The sequence below is a fragment of the Trachurus trachurus genome (genome assembly GCF_905171665.1).
Source record: "Trachurus trachurus genome assembly, chromosome: 9".
Taxonomy (NCBI): domain Eukaryota; kingdom Metazoa; phylum Chordata; class Actinopteri; order Carangiformes; family Carangidae; genus Trachurus; species Trachurus trachurus.
Genome location: NC_139895.1, coordinates 17377911 through 17400651, shown reverse-complemented (window position 1 = coordinate 17400651; position 22741 = coordinate 17377911). Strand labels below are relative to the sequence as shown.

General features: G+C 41.4%; 1 protein-coding gene across 1 annotated transcript; it reads left to right on the top strand.

Annotated features, from left to right (window-relative positions):
- Positions 1 to 3916: 3916 nt before the first annotated feature.
- Positions 3917 to 22457, top strand: loxhd1b (lipoxygenase homology PLAT domains 1b). Its single transcript, XM_083978478.1, has 35 exons — positions 3917 to 3969; positions 4921 to 5061; positions 5161 to 5296; positions 5847 to 6007; positions 6102 to 6188; positions 6517 to 6652; positions 6769 to 6923; positions 8820 to 8980; positions 9143 to 9219; positions 9309 to 9505; positions 9616 to 9808; positions 9993 to 10153; positions 10253 to 10574; positions 11116 to 11267; positions 12608 to 12741; positions 12837 to 12982; positions 13157 to 13261; positions 13358 to 13486; positions 13587 to 13751; positions 14674 to 14855; positions 14930 to 15046; positions 15172 to 15334; positions 16137 to 16291; positions 16372 to 16581; positions 17257 to 17383; positions 18062 to 18270; positions 18546 to 18731; positions 18832 to 18959; positions 19058 to 19175; positions 19567 to 19744; positions 20497 to 20682; positions 20938 to 21108; positions 21243 to 21375; positions 21644 to 21799; positions 21883 to 22457. Exons 1-35 carry the CDS (start codon positions 3934 to 3936, stop codon positions 22361 to 22363), a joined length of 5694 nt encoding a protein of 1897 aa, XP_083834604.1. The 5' UTR covers positions 3917 to 3933; the 3' UTR covers positions 22364 to 22457.
- The last annotated feature ends 284 nt before the right edge of the window (positions 22458 to 22741 follow it).

Here is a 22741-nt window from a genome sequence, read left to right as displayed (position 1 = left end):
TACAAATAACAGAGAGAGAAGAAAAGGTCTAAAGGTTTGTTGGAAGATGTACTTTTGTATCTCTTTGAGTCTCGGTGTCATGTGCAGGTGTCTTTGCCTTGTAATGCAATGTGTCCTGCTTTGTATTATGTCAATAAACCCTCCAGTGTACGAGGTGGTGACCATCACTGGTGATGAGAGAGGAGCAGGCACTGACGCCAATGTCTTTGTCATTCTGTTTGGAGAATATGGGATCACTCCCAAAATCCACCTGGCCAGCAAGTAAGTCATTTCCGAAGACTATTGAAATTAAAATGTAAGGTCATCTGTTTTTGTAAAGAACAAAATGTTAATGTTTTTAATCACACAACTCTAACCAGAGTTCATCATTTGTTTCAGCAGGTCCTAGTAATTAAACTAAAACTTGTTTTTTTCCCCCCTCCACCTCAACAGCACAGAAAAGAGGTATTTATTCATTTTCCAACCGTCTGTGTGCTCACATCAGTTTTTGCATGGTTTTACAAAATGTGGAGGTGAATGTGAAATATTTTGTCTTTTTCATCGACTTACTAAATTGAGATGATGAAATTCAGGGTCTCAAATCTTTATCGTTTGTGATTGTAGGAGTCGCACAGCCTTTGAAAGGGCCAAAACTGATGTGTTCAGAGTAAGAACTCACAATGTTGGGTCTCTGAAGAGGATAAGGTATGTCACACATTATCCCTGGTGCTGTTTTTTTTTTCTTCAATATGCTATTTAATACTTCACTGGTTTTTCTTTTATCCTTTTTTCTGTTTGGATCAGATTTAGATTTGTTTCCTCCCCTGAATTAATTTGCAAGATGAATCAAAGATTTCATTTTCCTGTTGCTCCAGGATTGAACATGACAACACCGGCATAAACGCCAGCTGGTTCTTGGACAGAGTGGTGGTGACGGATGTGATTAGGCCTCACTTGAGGTTCTACTTTGCTTGTAACAACTGGCTCAGTAAATCAGAGGGAGATCACCTTTATGTCAGAGACCTGATGGGCAGCATGGACCCCATGGACATGCCCAAATGTATGTATACGCACTCACAAGCCAAGTGCATGTATTTATAGCGCCCCCATTACCATCAGTGATTAATTGAGCGAATCAGCATGAATTACATCTTTTTTATTCACACAGTAGCTGCAGATGGTTGACACATGGTTTTGTGTTCCCGATTTCCTAGATAATAAGTATGTGGTGAGTGTTTACACTGCAGACATAAAAGGCAGTGGGACAGATGCAGATGTCTTCATTAATATCTTTGGGGAGTTTGGAGACACAGGTAAATGATAAAGTAACAGGTAAAACGTGTTTTTATGCCTCTGTGGCATGCATCTGTCTCTCCCAGTGTCTGGGATGCAATATTGCAATTTCCTCAAATTTGCCATCATTCACTTGGATTCATACAAGAACACTTTGTTGGTCCAGTGTCAAAGGTCAAGATCACTGACCCCACAAAATACATGTTGTGCAAGAATTAATTCTCTAATTAATCTAATGACAACAATGCATGACTAACAGCATAATACGATGAAATGATGACATTTCATATCCAAAAAGCCAAACTTCACCCTGACATCATAACGTTCGTCAAAACCCATTATTTAATGCTGTTTCTCAGGAAGAGGAGACTGTGGCCACATTTCCTACATTTTTGCTGGTTGACAGAGGCATACAACAATAATCCAAATTCACATATGTTGTCGTATATTTTGTTTAAAAGTGAATTCCAGTTTTGATGTCAGTTTGGCTGAACAAATGTCCTTCTTCATTTTAGGTGAGAGACGACTTGACAATGAAAAAAATAACTTTGAGAAAGGTACTGAAGACAAGTTTACCATTGAGTCACCAAATTTGGGCAAAGTGAGGAAGATCACGATCGGCCATAACAACAAAGGCTCGTCAGCAGGATGGTTTGTGGACAAGGTAAAACACCGGCAGGGACCAAGAGATGATTAGGAAGTGAAATGCTCAAGGATTATGTGCTTTATAAATTCTCAAAGTAGATTATTAAAGAAGTGTATCTTTTTCACTACTTTATCTTGAAACAAAGCCTCTGTCCGTCTTACTGTCCCTCATTCTACTCACCTCTGCCTTTAGGTACTTAAGATATATGAGCCACTTATTCCCTCTCCATTGTCTCATTTGAAACCGGTATCCCTGCTCCTCCAACACATACAGTGTGCGCAACTGAGAGATGACTTCATTCAAACAGACGCAAACACGTGTGCGCACGCACACACACGCACACACACACACACACACAGGATGCACATGCCGTCATTCTACCCTCTGTGTAAAGGGAAACCATGCCCCATTAAGGGATTGCCTTACAACTAACAGACAGATGAACTGGTGGATTTGTCAGCAGTTGTGACACAAACCAAAGATCAGCAGTGACAATAATGATAATAATATACACAGGTCACATTTTTATATTAATGATACTGAGGTGTAATATCTTTCAGCAGAATTATGTGAAATCTTGTGTATGGTACATTATATGGTACTCTTCAGTGGGCTTACAGAAAACAAAGTAAGAACAAATGTAAATCAGTTTACACAGTTAAAGGAGATATCAGTGAAATGTTTTTGTTAATATAAGTCCTAATTAGTCATATTTTCCGTCAGCAATCACTTACATAGAGTGTTTCGACCGGAACACGAGTCTCTCCGTCACTCTGCTCTGCTGTAACCCGAGGAGAAAACATTTCTTCTGGGATAGGAGTGTTATCCAATGAGGAGAGAGAACGGCATGAAGGGCTGTGTGTGCAGCCAAGGGATGCGCGTGAATGTGGTGACGTAGCACGAGGACCAATTGATGCCTGACAGGGGCGGGGGCTGCTAACTCATGGTGCGTTCAAGGAAACTCGTACTTTGTGTTTTTCCTTCCTGTGAAGTCATACCAGTTCGATCTGGTACGAGTTCACGGGTCGGAAGTTACGAGTGGCCGTTATAGGGAACTTTCACAGACAACAGGATGGTAAAAACACGAGCTACGGGTTACCTGGAACGCTACCAAGTCGTAGTTGTGACTTGAAGCTGTAACTTACGGTTTCAAAAGCCTGCCTTGAACGCAGCATTAGCCGAAACGGCCGTGAAGCTGATATCTGCTTTAAGCTACAAATATGGTATAATACATAACATTTAGCCTAAATTCTATATTGAGAGTAAAAGTAAAATATAATGACAGATGAATAGGACCTTGTCCAATCATACTTTTTGCCTCTGCATAGTCATCAACTATACATTTCATAACACCATGTACCACAGATCTCAATCACATTGTTGTTACTAATGAGGTTTTTCTTTTCTCTTTTAAGGTGGTTTTGGATGATTTGGGAAACAAAACAGTGTATGAATTTCCAGTTAACCGTTGGTTCGCCTTTGATGAGGATGATGGGAAGATCCAGAGGGATATTTTGGTCGGGGGTAGTCAGCCCACAGGTGAGTAAATTTGTTTATGAGCCTGGAGAAATCCAACTGCCATATAATTACCAGATCTTTTATGCCAGAGGCTGTAATCATGGCAAAAATTGAAATTAGTTAGCCTAATTTGAAATGATTATCTGCTTGCCTGGTCTGAAAAATATTGCATAAAGGAATAAGACCTCTAATACCAACATCTTTTGCTGTATACTTATATATTATTATTCACTCCAAATAGCAGAGTGTGTTTTCTATTCAGCTTGCCAAAGAGCGTGATCATTGATTCTTAGGTCAGACTATCGATGCTTAGATCTGGTTGATATAGTCCCTGCTCAGTTGCTCAGAGAGTATGGGTGCCATGAAGCGCAGTGACCCATTGGCAGAAGCTCCGATAGCCTGACATGTAATTGTATCTGTCAGGTATTGTGTACAACGTCCAGATTGTGACAGGAAACATCAGAGGTGCTGGGACCAACTCCAAAATCCACATAGTGATGCACGGTTCAAAGGGCTTGAAGAACAGCGGCAAGGTAAATGTGATACGGTACACACAAAAAAACTGAGTAGGCAACTTGTACTTAATTTAAAGAACAATGGCACAGTAGTGGTTAGTTAGTTCGTTAGTTTTTATTTGAGTGAAACAGAGTAGGTACTGTAAAGATCTTAACTAAACCAAATAACTGTCTGTATTTTTTCTTATGCTCACTTAGGCGAACTTTCTGCTTGCATTGGTGCGTCACTTTTCAGATATATCAAGCAAACAGTCCTGTGATAAACTTTGAGTCTTTGCCCATGCTGCTGTTTGGTTTGTCCATCCAAACTTAATGCAGAGTCCTCAGGCTACAGAAAATTAGTTTCCATCTAACACAGTGAACAGAATTCCTGTCCACTTTGCTATATCAAGATCAAGATATACTCAATTGTCCCTTGGGGATTTGGCTTGAGTTCAGAGTTCCTGCTACACAGAGCTGTCAATGTCAGCACACATTACAGCATCTTTATGAAAACTTGTGCATTTAAGTGTAAATTCAACAAAGTAATGAAAAACTATGAGTCCCAGATACCATGTCAGTTGAAAACAAAAGGAACCCCCTAATAAACAGTAAAATAAATCAGTAAAGGTACAGTGGAAAGAACAATAAAAAATAATTCAGTTGCTGTTGCTTAAAATCCTGATAGAGGATGGAACAAATGAGTGTTTGTAACAGTTCAGTTCAGTTGACACTTGGACGAAACCATTGGCCAGAAGGTGAAAGTTCATACTCGGAGTGAAAGAGATCTGTTTTCTGTGCCTCTGTAATCATAGACTTCCTTGGTAAAGACAGACGAGAATGGTTTTCTGTCTATTCTTAATGGACAAAGCTTAGGTTTAATTGATAACAGCTCAATATGCCCTCCAGACTCTAATTTGCTGTTCTGCTCAATTCAGCTGTGTTTGATCCATTCTTTCTCTTATCTTCTCTCCGATGGTTGTGATCTAGGTGTTTTTGGAGGGAGGAAAGTTTGAGCGGGGCCTGACGGACATCTTTAAGGTGGAGCTTGCTGCACTCCTCAGTCCACTCAGCAGAGTCACCATTGGACATGACAATGACGGAGTCAGTGCTGGGTGGTACTGCGAGAAGGTACACTGATTGAACATGCATGCGCCCATACTGTACATGCATACATGTCACAATCTTGCTGTGAATTGAGCTTCATTAGTGTTTTGTGTTTTGGCACAGGTGGTGGTGTATTGTCCGTTCACAGGGATTGAACAGACTTTCCCATGCAGTAAATGGCTCGATGAGAAGGAGGGAGATGGGCTGATCGAGAGGGAGCTCTATGAGATGGTCTCGCTGAGACAGAAGAGGCAGAAAAGTAAGTTGAATGTCAGTAATTATGTCCAGTCAGCAGAGGCGGTAAATGCTGCCATTTTCTCCTTAATTTCCTGAAACACTGAGCAACACCATTCCAAGTCAATTATATGTATCAGACATTTGCATAATGACTCGGCAGGCAGTCTGCCTTCATTGGACTTTCTAATTTTAGTCAGTTGTTCTCCTATTGCTTGTGAAATGATGTCCAATATTTCCAGTATGTCATTCACCATATCTGTTTCATGTTGTTTCATGATCCACAAACGTATGCATTAAGATTTGTGCATAAGCCTGACTTTATTGAGTATTCCTTTACTGCCTTGCTACTAATTTACAATCAGACAAGTTCACAATTGGGAGTTGTCAGCTCCTATCACTGCCTTCAACAGCAGTTTCTGCCCAGAGAATATTTCCTAACAAGCAGGTATATGACATTTCAGGGGTTCTATTAAAATGTTGAGGGAGAGGAAGTTACCTCTCTGAGCGGGGGAATTAACAAACATGATATTACTCCTGAATCAAAGTTGACGATTTAATTTGGTTCTCCTCAGAGCACCCCTGGTCTGTGTGGATTTGGACGTCAGATCTGCCCAATGCAGGGACCGATGCAGATATCTGTTTTCAGGTGTACGGACAGAAGGGCAAGTCAGACGCGATCGGCCTTGACAACAAAACTGACAATTTTGAACAGGGTCAGGTGGACAGGTTTATGGTATGTATCCTATCCAATTCAATATCACATACATTAATATCAACAAGGTAGATAATGAGGTTGTGTAATAAATAGCTTTCATCTGTCATCATAGGTTGAGCTGCCTGATTTGGGAAATTTGACTAAACTCCGTATCTGGCATGAGAAGAGAAATCCGTTTGCAGGATGGCATCTCAGCAAGGTGAGTAAAGATTAATTTGTTAAATTAGGTCAGTGACATTTCTGTGCATGTATTTCTGATTTAGAAGTTTTTGATTTGAATTAATTAATTTGATTTAAAATGAATCTGATAATCCTATCCTGTATTTTACAGTTTCTTATCCTGGGTTCACCACAACACACATGTTTGAATATTTAATTAAAATCACAAAGTGTGTTTCCTCTCTTTACCTTCAAAATGAAGAAAGATCTGAGGATATTAAGGGAATATTTTAACACTCTAATGCAAGGACAATCCAGACACCATATCAAGTCAAATATGATTTCCGATATTGCATGTCTCCCTTTAGGCAACTGTGATGAAGACATTAACTAAGGAGAAGTATACGTTTCCTTGTGAGCGGTGGCTGGACACTAATGAGGACGATAACGAGGTTGTGCGGGAGCTGCCTGCCACTGGAGAACTGGTCGCTGAGCCATTGCCCTGTGTGTTCACACGCCTCTACTCACCACAAGCAATCCCCCCCAAAAAAAATCTGCTTAGCCAAATATAAAATAAGAAAAATTTAATACTATGAACCACTTTAATCTTTTCTCTACAGTGTTAAAATACAGAGTGACGGTCTGCACAGGGACTGTAGGAGGCAGCGGCACAGATGCATCTGTTTTTCTCAATCTGATCGGAGACCTGGGAGACACCGGAGACCGGGAGCTGGTCAACTGCAAAAACAATGTCAACAAGTTTGAGAAAGGAAATGTAGGTACATTCATCAGTGTTGGACACACTGGAGAACTATGTGACATATCAAGAAGAAAGCATGTGTTTTTTAGTTTGTGCTTCTTTCTTTTTAAAAATCTAACGAGTCCCTATCCAATCAACAAGCATTAAACTTTCTATTTTCTCACACGCACACACAAGCCAATTACTAATCAGTGTGATTATAATTAAGCCAATTAGCCTGCATGCTGTGCACTGACTCCAGTGTTGATGCCAGTGATGACAAATTTGGGGAATATGTTTCTTACTGATTATGGATTACACCCCAGTAATCAGGCAACCCCCTTGTGGAATCTGCCAAATCTCTTTTCCAGCCTAATTTTAATCAAATGTTTTAAATAGATGAATTAGACACCCTTGATGGGAATACTGCAATTAATTTCTCATTGTCTGACATTTTTTAGTGACTGTATAACCAAGTGGGACAACCAATAAAACCAATGAGAGGTCTAAAATGTTGATAGATTCTTAGTTCTGAAAAATAAACACACCAACTGCTGGTTTCAATTATACTACTGGTGCTTTCACTGTTCAAATTCAAGACTGTAGTACTAAGAAGAACATTTCCATGAATGGCGCAGACTGGATGTGATCTCCATCAACATGGAAACTGAACCCACAGCCTTCACACATTGTACAGACAGAGCTAATCAGACAGACACATGATGATCTCTCTCTCTCTCTCTGAACACTGGGATTAGAAAACTGGGAGTTTGAATCCCATAAATCCCAAGAAGAGCTTGTTTTCTTGTAATGAATATATGCGAAGTATTTGCTGTGATCACAATGAATTTTGTCTCATTATCAGGAGGTGTAATGTAAGATAAAAGTATGGTGAGCCTAACCCCCTAACGGATCCAGCTGGATAGCTGTTTGTGGATTACCATTGACTTTGGACTGGGAGCCTGAAGTTCAACTCCAAGAAGGAGAATTTCTTTATTGTGGCTGTACCAGCCTCCCTCAGAGAGCACCGAGGCCACGTGGCCTTGGGCTCAGCCATGCAATATTTATTATTACACAGTAATTACACACAAATTATGTAAAACACATTTGTATACATCACAATGATTTCTTGGAATACTAAGTCAGTACATTACATTACAGAACCATTACAGAGAGAAGTGGCATGAAAAAAACAGCTAGGTGAAGTTAATACAGTGAAAGGGAGATGGTTATGCACTAAGTTAAATGTAGAAATGAGGAGAGAGAATCGGGGAACACAAACACAGTAAATGATCGTCCTGGTCTTTGACAGAAAAGTAGGTGATAAGCACCATAAATTGAAGTTACTAGGGTGGCATACTGTCCAGATGGCCACTTAGCCCTGACCGGGATTCAACCCTCGGCCTCCCAATCCAAAGTCAATTTCATTACCCACTGACCTATCCAGCTACATGCACTGATTAAGGACTACTTTGACTCTTCACACTTGCACAAATGCACACAGACAGGTTGACAGCTCCTTCATGTCAGTGTTCAGAGAGAGATGATTATGTGCCTGTCTGTTTAGCTCTGTCTGTACAATGCACGACTCCTGATGTTCAGGTCAAAGGTTTAAGTCTCATGTTGACAGAGGTCATACATCAGCAGTGCCCCCCATGGCACTCTTGAAATTTCTGTGAGGTCATTTTGCACTTTGTAATGCAGTCTTGCATTTAAAGGATGAAAGCACAAGTAGTATAACTGAAACATGCAATCTGTGCTTTTATCTTTGATAACTTAGATAGAACTTATCAACGTTTCAGACTACCTATCATTGGTAATGGTTGTCCCACATTGTCCTACATGGTATCTGCCAGTTGTTTTCGTCACATATTTGTCTGCATTACATATAAAAAGGCATCACAGTGGGTTTTCTTTTTTTAATCTTTCTAGTTGGATGAGTTCATGCTTGAGGCTGTAGCCCTCGGGCGGGTCCGTAGGGTGAGGATTGGACACGATGGCAAAGGTGGAGGCTGTGGCTGGTTCCTTGATAAAGTGATTGTAAGAGAGGAGGGACACGGGGAGGCCCAAGCTATAGAGTTCCCCTGCAACAGGTGCATTAATCTCTGCATATGTGTGTGTGTGTGTGTGTGTGTGTGTGTGTGTGTGTGTGTGTGTGTGTGTGTGTGTGTGTGTGTGTGTGTGTGTGTGTGTGTGAAAGAGAGAGAGTGTGTGATAGAAGAGCTTAGAGTTTATTTGTTGTATGTGCTGTGCAGGTGGCTGGACCGCAATGAGGATGATGGACAGATTGTAAGAGAGCTTGTGCCGCTCTCAGATGGACAACGTCTTTACAGTTAAGACCTAATTCACTCTTCACTCCAACATTAATAACTTGTATCGACCTGTTGCTGAAGCTTGTGTGTGTGTGTGTGTGTGTGTCAGACCTTGACTATCACATCGCAGTGAAGACAGGCAACATCCCTGGTGGCAGTTCAGACTCCAGCGTGTTCGTCAAGCTCTACGGAGAGAAAGGTGACACCAGTAAGATGATGCTGGTGGTCTCTGCCAACAACCTGGGGAACTACTTTGAGACGGGCCGCGTTGACATCTTCAGAGTGGAAACCTTTGACATTGGACAGGTGCCACTGTGGAGGCAAACACGTTGTTGATTTTTCTGTGTTTGCAATATTTGCCACGAAAGTGCTTGAGTAATTGAATTTAAATTGTGTTCATTCATTTCATTTCCCAGATTAACCGTCTAATGATTGGCCACACTAATGAAGGCATGCGTGCCGGCTGGTTCTTGGACAGCGTTCAGATAATGGTTCCAGTCCAAGGAAAGCAGTACATGTTCCCCAGTCACCGCTGGCTATGCAAGGATGAGGCCGACGGCAAGACAGAGGTGGAGATTTACCCAAGCGAGATCCTGGACATGCAACAACGTAGGCATCATTCACACACTCTCACACTGTCAGAAGAAAGTACACACATACACACACACACACACACCAAGTTTATGTTGACATTGTCTTTGAACCTATAATTCTGATTCAAAAAACTCTTGATTTTTGTGTGTGTCCAAGTGGTTTCTTTAGCCCTTACACATCCTGCATTTCATATTTCCAGAGATTAACTATGAGATAACAGTAGTGACTGGAGATGTGATGTTTGCTGGCACCAATGCAAAAGTGTTCATCCAGATGTACGGCGACCAGGGGAAGACAGAAATTATTGTGCTGGAAAGCAGATCCAACAATTTTGAGCGTAACACTACGGAAATATTCAAGGTATCAAAGCATGGATTTTATGCTCTCGGCCCTTTAAAGTGTCAAACAGTAAGCATCGGATTTTTCATTTAAAATTGAAACTTTGTAAATTTTCCCCAGATTGAGGCCAGAGATGTGGGAAAGGTCTTCAAGATCCGCATCGGTCATGACGGCTCAGGGTTGGGATCTGGCTGGTTCTTGGAGTCAGTGGATGTCAAACGTTTAATCATGGCCTTGGCGCCCAAAGAGAAGAAAAAGGAGGACAAGAAAAAGAAGAAGAAAAAGAAGACAGATGAGGACGCTGAGGATGAGGAGGGAGGAGAGGAGATGCAAGAGGTGGTGCTGACGTACAGTTTCCCCTGTTCACGCTGGCTGGCCAACGGAGAGGAGGATGGCGAGCTGGTGGTGGAGCTGCTGCCTGAGGATTCAGAGGAGCTGGAAGGTATAGAATACATAATAGGTGTAATATTGGATGTCAGATGGAGTAGGCAGCTTCTGACCCATTACCCGTACTTGAGATCTTGAGCATTGAAGTTCATGCAGTGTAGGGTTGTAGGGAAAGAGTTTTATTATTCAGTTTTATTAAGCATGAAGGCTAATTGTTTTATTCTTTCAAACACTTCTATTTACTATAATCTCCCCTTTCCTTGTTCTAAAGTGCTTCAATCAGACTTAAGTACCATGACTATTGACATACAGTGAATTAATTTAAGGCTTTAACTGAGTATTGATGATGGATAGTATTCTAATAGAATAAAATAATTTGCCCTTGCTGCCTTTTAATAACCACAGGTGCAGATGCACAAAACATATACAGATATTAAGTGGCTATTTGTAACACTGCCTTTACATATTTTTTCCTCTTAAACAGTGTTGATGTTGCAGACACGCATGGTTTGATTTGACACAGTTTCCTGACCGACATTTCATTGAGTGACGGGTTAAAGAGGTGTTAGTAATTCATCCCTTGCTTTGTCCAACAGTCAACACCTACGAAGTGTGCGTCTTCACTGGTGACATGCTGGGGGCTGGAACCGACGCCAATGTCTTCATTAATATTTACGGAGAAAACGGTGACACTGGAGAGCGCTACCTGAAGAGCTCTGACAACCTCAACAAATTTGAGCGGGGGCAGGTGATGTTGTGTTGAACAAAGACGCGATCACAATTTTTTTTTTGAATCAGCTAAAGATCCTGATTATTTTACAGGCAGGAAAGACATTATTTATATGACACCAGCTATTCTTATATGACCTGAGATTCATAAAACCAAGAGCATAAAATTACATTACAATTTTACCTACTGTCCTGAAAGGGTATCCTACTCAAGATTATCCAGCAGTCTAAAAGACTCAAGCACTTCCACGCAACATGATTCTTCCAGTGAGGTGTGGGTGGGAGTGTATTCTGCTAGGATTACATGCTCCCCTGCAGGCGAGCCAGCTGTGACTGAGAGGAGCTCTGAGGAGTCCTCTGTGTTATTGAACCTGTCCTACTTTTACTCATTACTTAATCCAAACCTGTGAATTATTCATCTTTACATCACACCTGTCTCTGTAGAAACACAAAACTCATTTCCACAGACAATTGGGTGTATTTCTTCCCACAGATTAAAAACAACAATAGCCCATTGTTGTTCGGTCAGAGGAAACACTTGGCTCTTCAAAGAGTCATAAACACTGCACAAAAAAAATCATTGGCTGCCCTCTTCTGTCCCTGCAAGACATCGCAAACACCCACTACCTTTCCAGAGTCACAGGACTGTTAATATCATGGCTACCACCTTTATGACCTGCAGCCTTCTGGCCGGCTCTGCAGGTCTTTCAATACTCAACACAACACAAGAATGAACCCTGTTGTGCAAAAATGAAAACCACTTTATCGTTCTTTATCGTTCCTATACTTGTGCAGTCACTGAGAACTTTATATATTCTATCGGTTTATTATTTAACAGTTCAACCAGAAGCCCACACAACCAGCCAATTGATTTCAATGTATTTTTTGAACTCCACAATGACAATAAATGGTTTCTATAATAGAAAAAATACATTCATTTATGTATTTAACTGGGAGGTCAAAGTTAAGGTGGCTATTTCTTGTCTGTCTTCCTCAGTGATGGGAATAACAGCCTTATAAAATAACGGCATCACTAAAGGTGCTACTTTTCTCATTAACAAGTAATCAAAAAAGTTACTGTTTCCCTCGTTATAACGCTATTACCGTTAACGACAATAAAATGCACTGTTAGTCACCGTTACTTGACTCAAGAACTCCTGTTACAAAATAATACACCCATTAAAGTGGACGTTATATAGGCTACACTTTTTTTTTTTCAGTCCTGCAACTAGTAACTATAACTAACTACTTTTTAAAAATAACATCCCCAACACTGGTCTTCACTTTGAGCTTTCAAATAAAACTTTAAAAAAGTTTTGCCAGTAACAGAACAGTATCTCTGATTGGTGTATTTTGCAGGAGGATGTTTTCACGGTGACAGCTGTTGATCTGGGCCCTCTGAAGAAGCTACGAATTCGTCACGACAACACCCAGGGTCATTCAGCGTGGTACCTGGATCGTGTAGAGATTGTGGACACAAAGGAAGACACAACGTAGGTGAAACCAGCACGCTAATGATAGTGATGTATCAGCAGGCCGTCTTTGACTTGGAGTGCTGATCAGAAGAGGCCTTTCTCGAACACTGCAGGTACTATTTCCCTTGCAACCGCTGGCTCGCAGTGGATGAGGACGACGGGCAGGTAGCGAGAGAGCTGGTGCCTGTGGATGAAGCTTTCATGAAACAGGATGAGGACGAAGAGGGCACGGCCGCCACACTTGGACTGGAGCAGAAATGTAACACAGATTCACAGCCGGCTCATGTTTTAGTAGAGTGAGATAGAAGGAAGGTCTGTTCAAGTATTTAACAAAGTGCTGGTGCACCATGCAGCTGTAGATGAGAGTAAAGAGGAACTTGTATCTGTGTGTGAAGATAGAAAGGATTACTGATTTGTCACATTCATTTTACAGCCATGTCTACTACATATACTATTAAAGTAAAAACTGGAGATAAGAAGTACTCTGGGACAGATTCCAACGTCTACGTCATCCTGTTTGGTGAAAATGACGACACAGGTGAGATGCTCCAACTCGCCAACATACTGGTATTGTTGTGACAAATTCATGCTGCATGTTATTGGCTGAGTGACACCAATGTCATATCACTCACAGGGATCATCAACCTAAAGGCTTGTAAGAACTATAGGAATAAGTTTGAACATGGGATGATCAACGAGTTCACTGTGGAGGCGGTTGACTTGGGTGAATTGGAAAAGATTCGAATTGGGCACAGCAACTCAGGTGGGGAAAGAAAAGACACCACAGACCAATGATAAATAGTCATAAGCAGCAGTCTATGGAACTGAATTAACATATAGCAATTTTGTTTTTCCACTGTCAGGGGCTTCGCGTGGTTGGTTCTTGGACTGGGTGGAGATTGACGCCCCCTCGCAGGGTCAGAGACTGCGCTTCCCATGTGGCCGCTGGCTGGATAAAGGAAAGGATGATGGCGCCGTAGTGAGGGATCTCTATCCTGCTGACCTGCAGACTGAAGTCTATACGCCATGTGAGTGAATAGCTGTGGAACAAGTGTTCAAATCCATTAGTGAAAGGAGCAAAGCGCTGATTGAGAATCTTCCTGTAAAAGTCCTTGATGCTAAATTTTTACTCCACTGAATTGTGTGAAAGCATTAGCAGTAAAATCTACTTAAGGCACTCCATCTGAAGAAGGGTGCTTGTCCCTGCGTCACCTCTTTGATGTAATCTGAAACAAGTGTGATAATGTTGCCGTTGAGGCCTTTTAACTTCACCACTGTCTTGGCACGCAGCAGCTGTAGATTCGGTTTCATCCATTTAGTCTTTTTTCACTTTTACCAAAATACGCATCATCATACTAGATTTCAATGTAGGGTCAAAGGCCGCTGATTTCGCATTCTCCACAAAAACTCTCCCTCAATCTTTTAAAATTCAACCATTTTAGAGAAATAGAAACATTGAATTAACTAAATGGTCCCAACACTCCAACCCTTCATTGCTTCTTTGTAATTGTCTTATTTGATTCGATCTCTTCTAGATATATCGTAGCTGTATTTTGCATCAGAAATCCTATTAAAGCACATACAAACTGCAATTTTCACATAAATATGGCCAGACGTCTATTCACTATATATATTTGTACAATATTTCTCTGTGAATAATAATTGAGTGTATTTCTAAAGACTTGCAAAATTAAAATCCCCACCCTAACAATACCAGTGGAGAGTACTGCATTACGCCATGGCACCACAGAGGTCTCAAATTACTCAAACTAAATGATCTGATGTTTTTTAAATCTTGTTCGGAGAAGAGATTAAATTGTGCACACCGGGTTTGTGACTTTTCACTTATTAGTCTTTAAGTCTTTAATCATGAGAAACACTTTGTTTAACTGTATTTTGGAATTTTCCATCTTGCTTGTGTCAATAAAAACACCTCCCTCCTCTTTTCAGTCGTGCCTTACGAGATAAAGATTTACACCAGTGATGTGTTCGGTGCGGGAACAGACGCTGATGTGTTTATAGCCTTGTATGGCCGAAAGGGAGTGAGCACACAGCAGAAGCACCTGTGCGTCAACAAGAGAGAGAGGCGCCTGTACTTCGAGAGGCGAGCTGAGGACATGTTTATTGTGGAGGTGAGTGTGTGTGGATTTGGATTATCCATCCCTCATGAGGGCGGCTCTGCAGACACTGTGTTGTCTTTTCCCAGTTGGAGGATGTTGGCGATGTCATAGAGAAAATCAGGATAGGACACGACAACAGGGGCAGCAACCCCGGATGGCACCTCGACAGAGTGGAGATCAGGCGACAGCTCAGGAAAGGAAAGGTAAGGCACTTACAATCCATTAGACACGCCACCAGCGCAAACCGTGAAGAGTTTCCTTGAACTTCGCAGTTCCTCAGTTATAGACGGACACAGCAGTTTGGGGATATGTCTGTATTTACTGGCAGGGCTCAGAGACAACCATTTTCCCATGTGAGCGCTGGCTGGCCAAGTCTGAGGATGATGGGGAGACGGTGAGGGAGCTGGTCCCCTCAGACATCATCACACAGAAACTCCTCAGGGATGGGACGCTGAAAACCACCGAAACCGAGGTGGAGGACGCCTTGGAAAGTAGGTTTACCCCGAAGTGCATTTACTGGAGTACAAATTTGACACAGATTTTACTTAACTATGTCAAAGTTATTCAACTATGTCAAATTTTTCTTAATAACTTTTATGTAATGTAAAAGTTATTAAGAAAAATTTGACATAGTATATTTACACCACTAAAATGAAGAGGGAAATATTGCTCTTTTACAGACAGATTTAGTTACTTTACAGGGCAGAAGTCAATGAATCTATTTATTTATTTGCAAAAATGTAATTGATGATGATTTTGATTCATCATCTGAAGCAAAAACTCTCAAACTCTCATCACAGCTTCTCTGTTGTGAGGATTTGCTGCTGTTCTCTGTTGTTGTTTTTTTTTTATTTTTTTTTTATTTTGATGAACATGAAACAAAAAGATGAAATGACAAAAGACAACATTAACAAACGAACTAACAAACAATAAAATTCCTAAAAATATAAAGTGCCTGAAAAATAGTAGGAAGAAGTGTAATACTTATTTAGTCCTAGGCAAGGCAAGGCAAGGCATCTTTATTTATATAGCGCATTTCATACCAAGGCAGAGTGGAGATCAGGCAACTCAATGTGCTTTACATAAAGACCCCTATACATACACACAACAGAACATAATTAATAATTGAGTAATCATCTGATTAACTGATTATGAATATAATTGATTGCTTCTTATCGAGACATCATACATGATAAACAAGTACACAGCATGCCGCTTGACTGGAGGATGCTCACCACGGTATCAGAGATGTGTTTATATCTACTGATTGAGTTGCTTTTTTCCCCACCACAGCTCACACGTACAAGGTGTCTGTGCGGACAGGTGATATGCACGGAGCTGGGACTGATGCCAATGTGTTTCTCACCATCTACGGAGACCTGGGAGACACAGGAGAGCGCAAACTCTCCAAATCTGAGAACAATAAGAACAAGTTTGAGAGAGGAGGGGTATGTGTGGAAAGGTGAGATACATCACATCTCCTTTGTTCACAAGAGGTAAAGTGTGTTTCATTCTCTCCGCCGCTCAGGTGGACAAGTTCTCTATTGAGGCAGTGGATCTGGGGCAAGTGTTCAAGATTCGCATCCATCACAACAACTCCGGGGTGGGGGCTGACTGGTACCTGGACCAGGTGGAGATACTGGACGAGGATACAGACGAGGTGTACATGTTTCTATGTGAACGCTGGCTGTCGACCAAGAAAGAGGACAGACACATAGAGAGGACCTTCTTCGTCAAGGTGAGGAGAGAGAGAGAGAGAGAGAGAGAGAGAGAGAGAGAGAGAGAGAGACGCATGTAGGTCCACATTAAAACAATGTCCTCAAGCTCAACCCATTTGTACAGCGAATAATTTACATTGCAGAGGTCCATCAAAGCATCAAGGATGCACCATGGTGGAGTACATTATGTTCAGGACTTAATGCAGAAGAATAGAAAAAAAATATTTAATGAAATTAGACAAAAATAGACATTAAAATGAATATCAACTCGCAAATGATTAAGTTATGATATTACACAGTCACAGCTCCTTCAACAGTGTGCTTGGCTGAGAGTCACTGTTTCCAACTGTGCCAACGAAAGTCTCAGGTCTTACAGAAACAGTCCAAGAAGACAATTGTGGGCACAGATGCAACATAGCCCGAATAACTGTGGATAAAAAAATGTCACCACACTAAAAAGCAAGTGAAATAAGGGATGTCTTTTTGGTTTGTATTTTACATATTGATCAAAGTTGGGGCTGAGGACTGAGGCACAGCTTTCCCATTCGTATTTGGTCATTTTATAATCAAAACACTGCAGTTACTCTGTTTCAGAAGGTTTTTTTTTAAAAGAGCCATTTAACTAACTGATTTTTCTATTGGCTCCTGTGAGAGAGAAAAGAAATGTTAGTTCATCTGTTTTGTGTCTGGTTTAGGGATATGAAGGTGAAAGACACATTGATCCAAATTCCATGAAGATGGCTCAGGCCAAACTGGGACTGGACAGAAACGCCAACAAGAAGAAAAAGAAGAAGAAGGTGACGGTGGTGGAAGGGGGTCCAAGTAAGGCCACAAAACTATTCTTGTATTTCCAGGAACACTTTGAGTATGATGAGAACAAAGTGCCCTTTCGACAGAAACTGAAAATTGTCATGTACAAAACTTTTATCAGTTTAACATTTAGAAACAATTCGAAATGTTAGGTAACAAATTAGCTGAAATTTAGTTCAACATTGTGAAAAATCTGCTTCCCACATGCATAACTGTACAGAAAATACATTGCTATAGCCAGATGCAGGTAGCATGAAAACTATAAAAAGAGGGAAATGGCTAACAAAAATGCCTATGAAGTTTGAACACATTAAATTTGAAACTAATTAACACATTGTATCTTGCTTGTTTCGTTTGAAGAAAAAATATATACTGTAAAAGTAACAATGTGTGGGCTTTTAGGGATAAAAACAAGATATAATGTTGTAATTTGTGCATTTCAGAGCTCCTGATAGGGAGATATGGTTACAGTCAGACAGAGCCAGCTTGTTGTTTCCCTTTGTTTCCAGTTTTTTTTGCTATGCTAAACTAACCAGCTGCTAGTCATAGCTTTACAGGTAATATACAGAGATAAGACTGGTTTCATGTAACGCTGCATGAATGTATTTCCTAAAATGTCAGTGATTCTATTGAATAAAATGCCATTAAAAAAACACACATACACTTAAACCATTCTTCTCTCTTGCCCAGTCATCCCCTATCACTTTACTGTGTCCACTGGGATAGACCGGGATGCCAGCACTACAGCCAGGGTCTATGTCATCATCATCGGCCCCAACGAAGCCGAGACGGACCGACTTTGGCTCGACCTGCCACAGGGAAAGAAATCCTACGCAGCTGGCACCATGGATCACTTTGTGTGCTATGGAACTGATGTAGGAGAGATCAAGAGGGTGGAAGTAAGAATCTGGGACTTTCTCTGTGGCTGAATCTGTGAAAGTGCCTCTTCTCTGCTGCTTCTTCAGATGCACTGATGTTAAAAATTTAAATAAAGCCATTCTCACGCAGTAATAATTAATTCTAGCTGTGCCTTCTGGTACCTAGATCAAACAAAATCAAATGATATATCAATTCCCAGTTCTACCTTCCCCCTCTTTCTCTCTCTCCCCTCCCCTCCCCTCCCTTTCCTCTCCTTCTCTCCCTCTCTCTCTCTCTCTCTCTGTCTCTTTCTCAGCTCGGCCATAACGGTGTCACACCAGAGAGCTGCTGGTTGGTGGATGAGCTGTCGGTTGCCGTGCCAACCAAAGGTATCAAGTACATCTTTCCATGTAAGTGCTGGCTGGCTAAAGACAGGGGAGATGGTCTGACTGCCAGACTGTTCAATGTGCTGGACTCCAGCACGATCAACATTATCCGCAAAGTGAGTCATACTGCACCTAGGATACGATATCTTGGTATCTTTATGTGTTATGTAAGAAACCATAATCTGTCTCGTCTGTACTATCTACTGTATATTGTAGGTTATTTATTCAGCCACAGTGGTCACGGGTGATACACAGGAGGCAGGGACTGATACCAACATTTTCCTGACTGTGTTTGGAGCCAATGGGAGCACAGAGGAAATGCTGCTTTCTAAAAAAGAGGACAGGTCTGTCCAGTCTAACGTTCAGCAATAAAGCCAAACAATTACCATCACCTCCTACACATGTTTTCAAATGCAAAATGATATTTACACTGTTCATTCAGATTTGAAAGAGGCCAAGAAGACACATTCAGCCTGGAGATTGATGACATCGCTCCGCTGAAAAAGATCAGAGTTCGCATTGATGGTAGTGGGAGTCGCCCCGACTGGTTTCTCGACAGGGTAACATAAAGACTAGAAGAGCTTCTCCATAAAATGTGTGAACACATAGTGTTTCATAAAAGGAGCTAAAAATAATGTGCAATAACACTATGGAGATCAGAGAATGTAGCGTAACACTTGGCAGAGTTTCCATTAGCGTTGTAATGAATGAGCTCCATCTTGAATTTCACCTGCTAAAGCTTGTTAAGACAGTGTTAATTATGCAATTTATAATTCTGTTTAAGTACAACTAAGATGCATTTGTGATTATAATTAGCACAGTTCTAGCTTGTTGGATACAGTGCATTTGAAACTAATTAACACATTGTATCTGGTTTGTTTGATTTGAAATAAATAAAATAAAGACTGCTAGTGGTGGTTTGACTCTGATGCTCTCATCTAATGCTTTTAGATCCTGATGCGGAACCTGACCACGGATGAAGTCTATCTGTTCACCTATGAGAACTGGCTGTCAAAGACCAAAGGGCCACAGAGGACGAAGGTGTGTGAGCTGGCAGCCGTGGTGGACGAGGAGGAGATGGTGGAGAAGACGACCTACATCATCCAAGTCCAGACCAGTGACGTCACAGGTGAGTCACATGACCAAACGATTCCCATGACCGTACAGAAATCAAAGCTGCAGTGAGAAGAAGTCAAATGACAGAGAATTAAACTTTAAACTTTTTTTTATAACCAAATAATAGGGTAATACTTAATTCCACACTATGATGCATTAGTTAAGAATGATCAAATACTTAATCACTAAACAAGCATTCTTCCCACATTGATAATAATTAGTATGACATTTATAAACACAATTATAAATGTTAAACTCAGTTTGAATACGCTCATCAATAATGTAATTGTATTTTCATACTTCATAATTCAGCATTTAGGAGCTGTCACTGGTTCATAAGATAATTTTTAAGGCGCAATAAATGATTAACAATTTAAATGTGCATTCATGCTGCACTTATACATACAAAGACTTTAACAAGTACTAATGGTTTATTAGCCTGTTAATGGATGTTTTATTATAGATGAGCTTTTTAATTAATAAAGTTCAATATTTATAACTGTGTTTATAAATTACATATTGATAAGTATCAATGTAGAAAGAACACCTGGGTGCCTTTCTTTGTCTTGTTTACAATTATGAAGAAGTTAATCAGACAATGACATTGATTGTTATTAGTCCTATTAGATACTTAGCGTTTCTACCTCCCTTCTTCTGTTTTATTCTAGAGATATTCTTTAATTCAAACGTACATAGAAAACATCTTTAATGCAGGGTGTTAAAATTGCACATGTATTTTACTGTTGATGACTGACCATGTTTTAGGTGCCGGCACTGATGCCAACGTGTTTATGATCGTGTTCGGGGAGTATGGGGACACTGGGATGCTGCCTCTGAAGGAGGGCACCAACAGGAACAAGTTTGAGCGCAAAATAAAGGACGTGTTCAGATTTCCTGACATGCTCAGTCTGGGCGAACTGTCCAAGGTCAGAGTGTGGCATGATAACAAAGGTGAGGAGGAGGAGGAGGAGGAGGAGGAGGAGGAGGAGGAGGAGGAGGAGGAGGAGGAGGAGGAGGAGGAGGAGGAGGAGGAGGGGGAGGGGGAGGGGGAGGAGGAAAGGAGTGACAGACCGAAGTGATGTGTTTAAAAATGTATTTCTTTGAGGCAGTTCCTAAGCCTTTTTGATCTTTGTAGCTTTGAATGTGGCATCTGTGATGCACTGGCGGTGGTACAGCATATTTTTACATTGCTCCTGCTGTTAACAGGCCTTGCTGCTGGTTGGCACCTGGAGTACATTGACGTGAAAGATGAGGCCATGGATCAGACCTTCAGGTTCCCCTGCGACCGCTGGTTGGCAAAAGGTGAAGACGATGGGCAGATTATGAGGGAGCTGGCCTGTGCCAACAACGACTCTGTGGACCTCAGTGACAAAACCAGTGAGTCAAGATGGAAGTCTGTGGGCATAATTACAAGATCTCTAATTGTCAGAGATAAATGACTTGCAGCTAAGTGCGAGCATTTTCCAGGTGTGAAGTGATTACAGTGCCACTGTTTCTCTACAACTCTGCAGAATATGAAATTGCCACAACAACTGCGAACACAGATGACGCCGCCACCGCGGAAAACGCCTGGGTTGTGTTGGAGGGAAGGAAAGCTCGTTCCAAGGAGTTTGTTCTGGAGAATAAGAAAAAGAAGTTCTTATGGTAGGTCTTCAAAGAGAGTCTAGGTGCCTCGGCTCATGGTAAAACCCTATTATGTCGCCTTACATAATCTCCTCTCTTTCATATGTTTTGTTTTTCTGCCCTCTTTTATCTCATTGCTTCACTTTCTGTTCTCCAAGACTCTGCTCTCTGGAGAGTTAATCCCATGAGGCACAGGAAAGAAAAGCTCTCCGGCACACCGGTGAATTTAACTGTTCACTGTTCAGGATCTAACTAGCTGAAACTTTTGTCTTTTTGACTTTTGTGACAGCGGTGCCACCGACACATTTGAGTTCTCGTCCAAACATGTGGGGGAGATCGCCGGCATCTGCCTCGGACACATAACAAAAGATGGCAAGAAGGTCAAGAGTGAAGCTTTCTGGCATGTCATGGAGGTGGTGGTGACGGAAAAGGAGCTAGGAAACAAGTGAGTGGTGCTACATCGTGTTATAAAGAATAATGTGAAGGTGTGTGGGATGTGACTCCAAACCTTCCCTCCTCCCTATTTAGGTATTTCTTCCACTGTGATTCAAAAATCCCCCTGGCAGCCAAAAAGGACCAGTTCCTGACATTTGAGTGCTACAAGTCTATTGAGAGTTTCGCAAGCAAAGTCCGTAGCCTGGTTCCTGTCAAGTACGAAATCATCGTCATCACAGGGGACGTCAAATCTGCCGGCACGGACGCCAACGTTTTCGTCACCATCTACGGCGTCAACGGTGATTCTGGCAAGCGCCATCTGCGGCAGAAGTTCCGCAACCTTTTTGAACGGGGGCGAACGGACCGCTTCGTCCTGGAGATGCTGGACCTCGGGGAGCTCCTGAGGATCAAGGTGGAGCACGACAACAGCCGGGCGAGCAGCGGGTGGTACTTAGAGTGCATCGAGGTGACCAACACGGCCAACTCTGTCACAACCATCTTTCAGTGTGGAAAGTGGCTGGACACTCACAAGGCCGACGGGCAGATTCAGCGAGTGCTCTACCCCAGATATTAGGAGGACTGAGGACGTGTGAGACAAAGAGTGGGTGAGCATTTCATTTTGTCAGATGAGATTTGTGAGGGAAAAAAATGAGATTAACAGACCTGAATTAGCTGTACTTCAACTTTTAAAGGATAACACCAGTGTTCTTTTTTTAAGGTTGTGCCAATTTCAGAAAATAACATTTGCTACCATCTTTTCTTGTACACTTTCAAAAAAAAAAAAAAAAAAAAAAACCTAATTCAATGAAAACAATAAACATTTTGTCTTAATTGTATCTTTGTTTTGCTTTTTTTTTTACACTCTACCTATTGTCAACCATTCGCCTGCAGGAGGGAAACAAAACCCAGGAAGAGCAGAGCAACAGTGGATTATGCATTCAGGACACTTTTT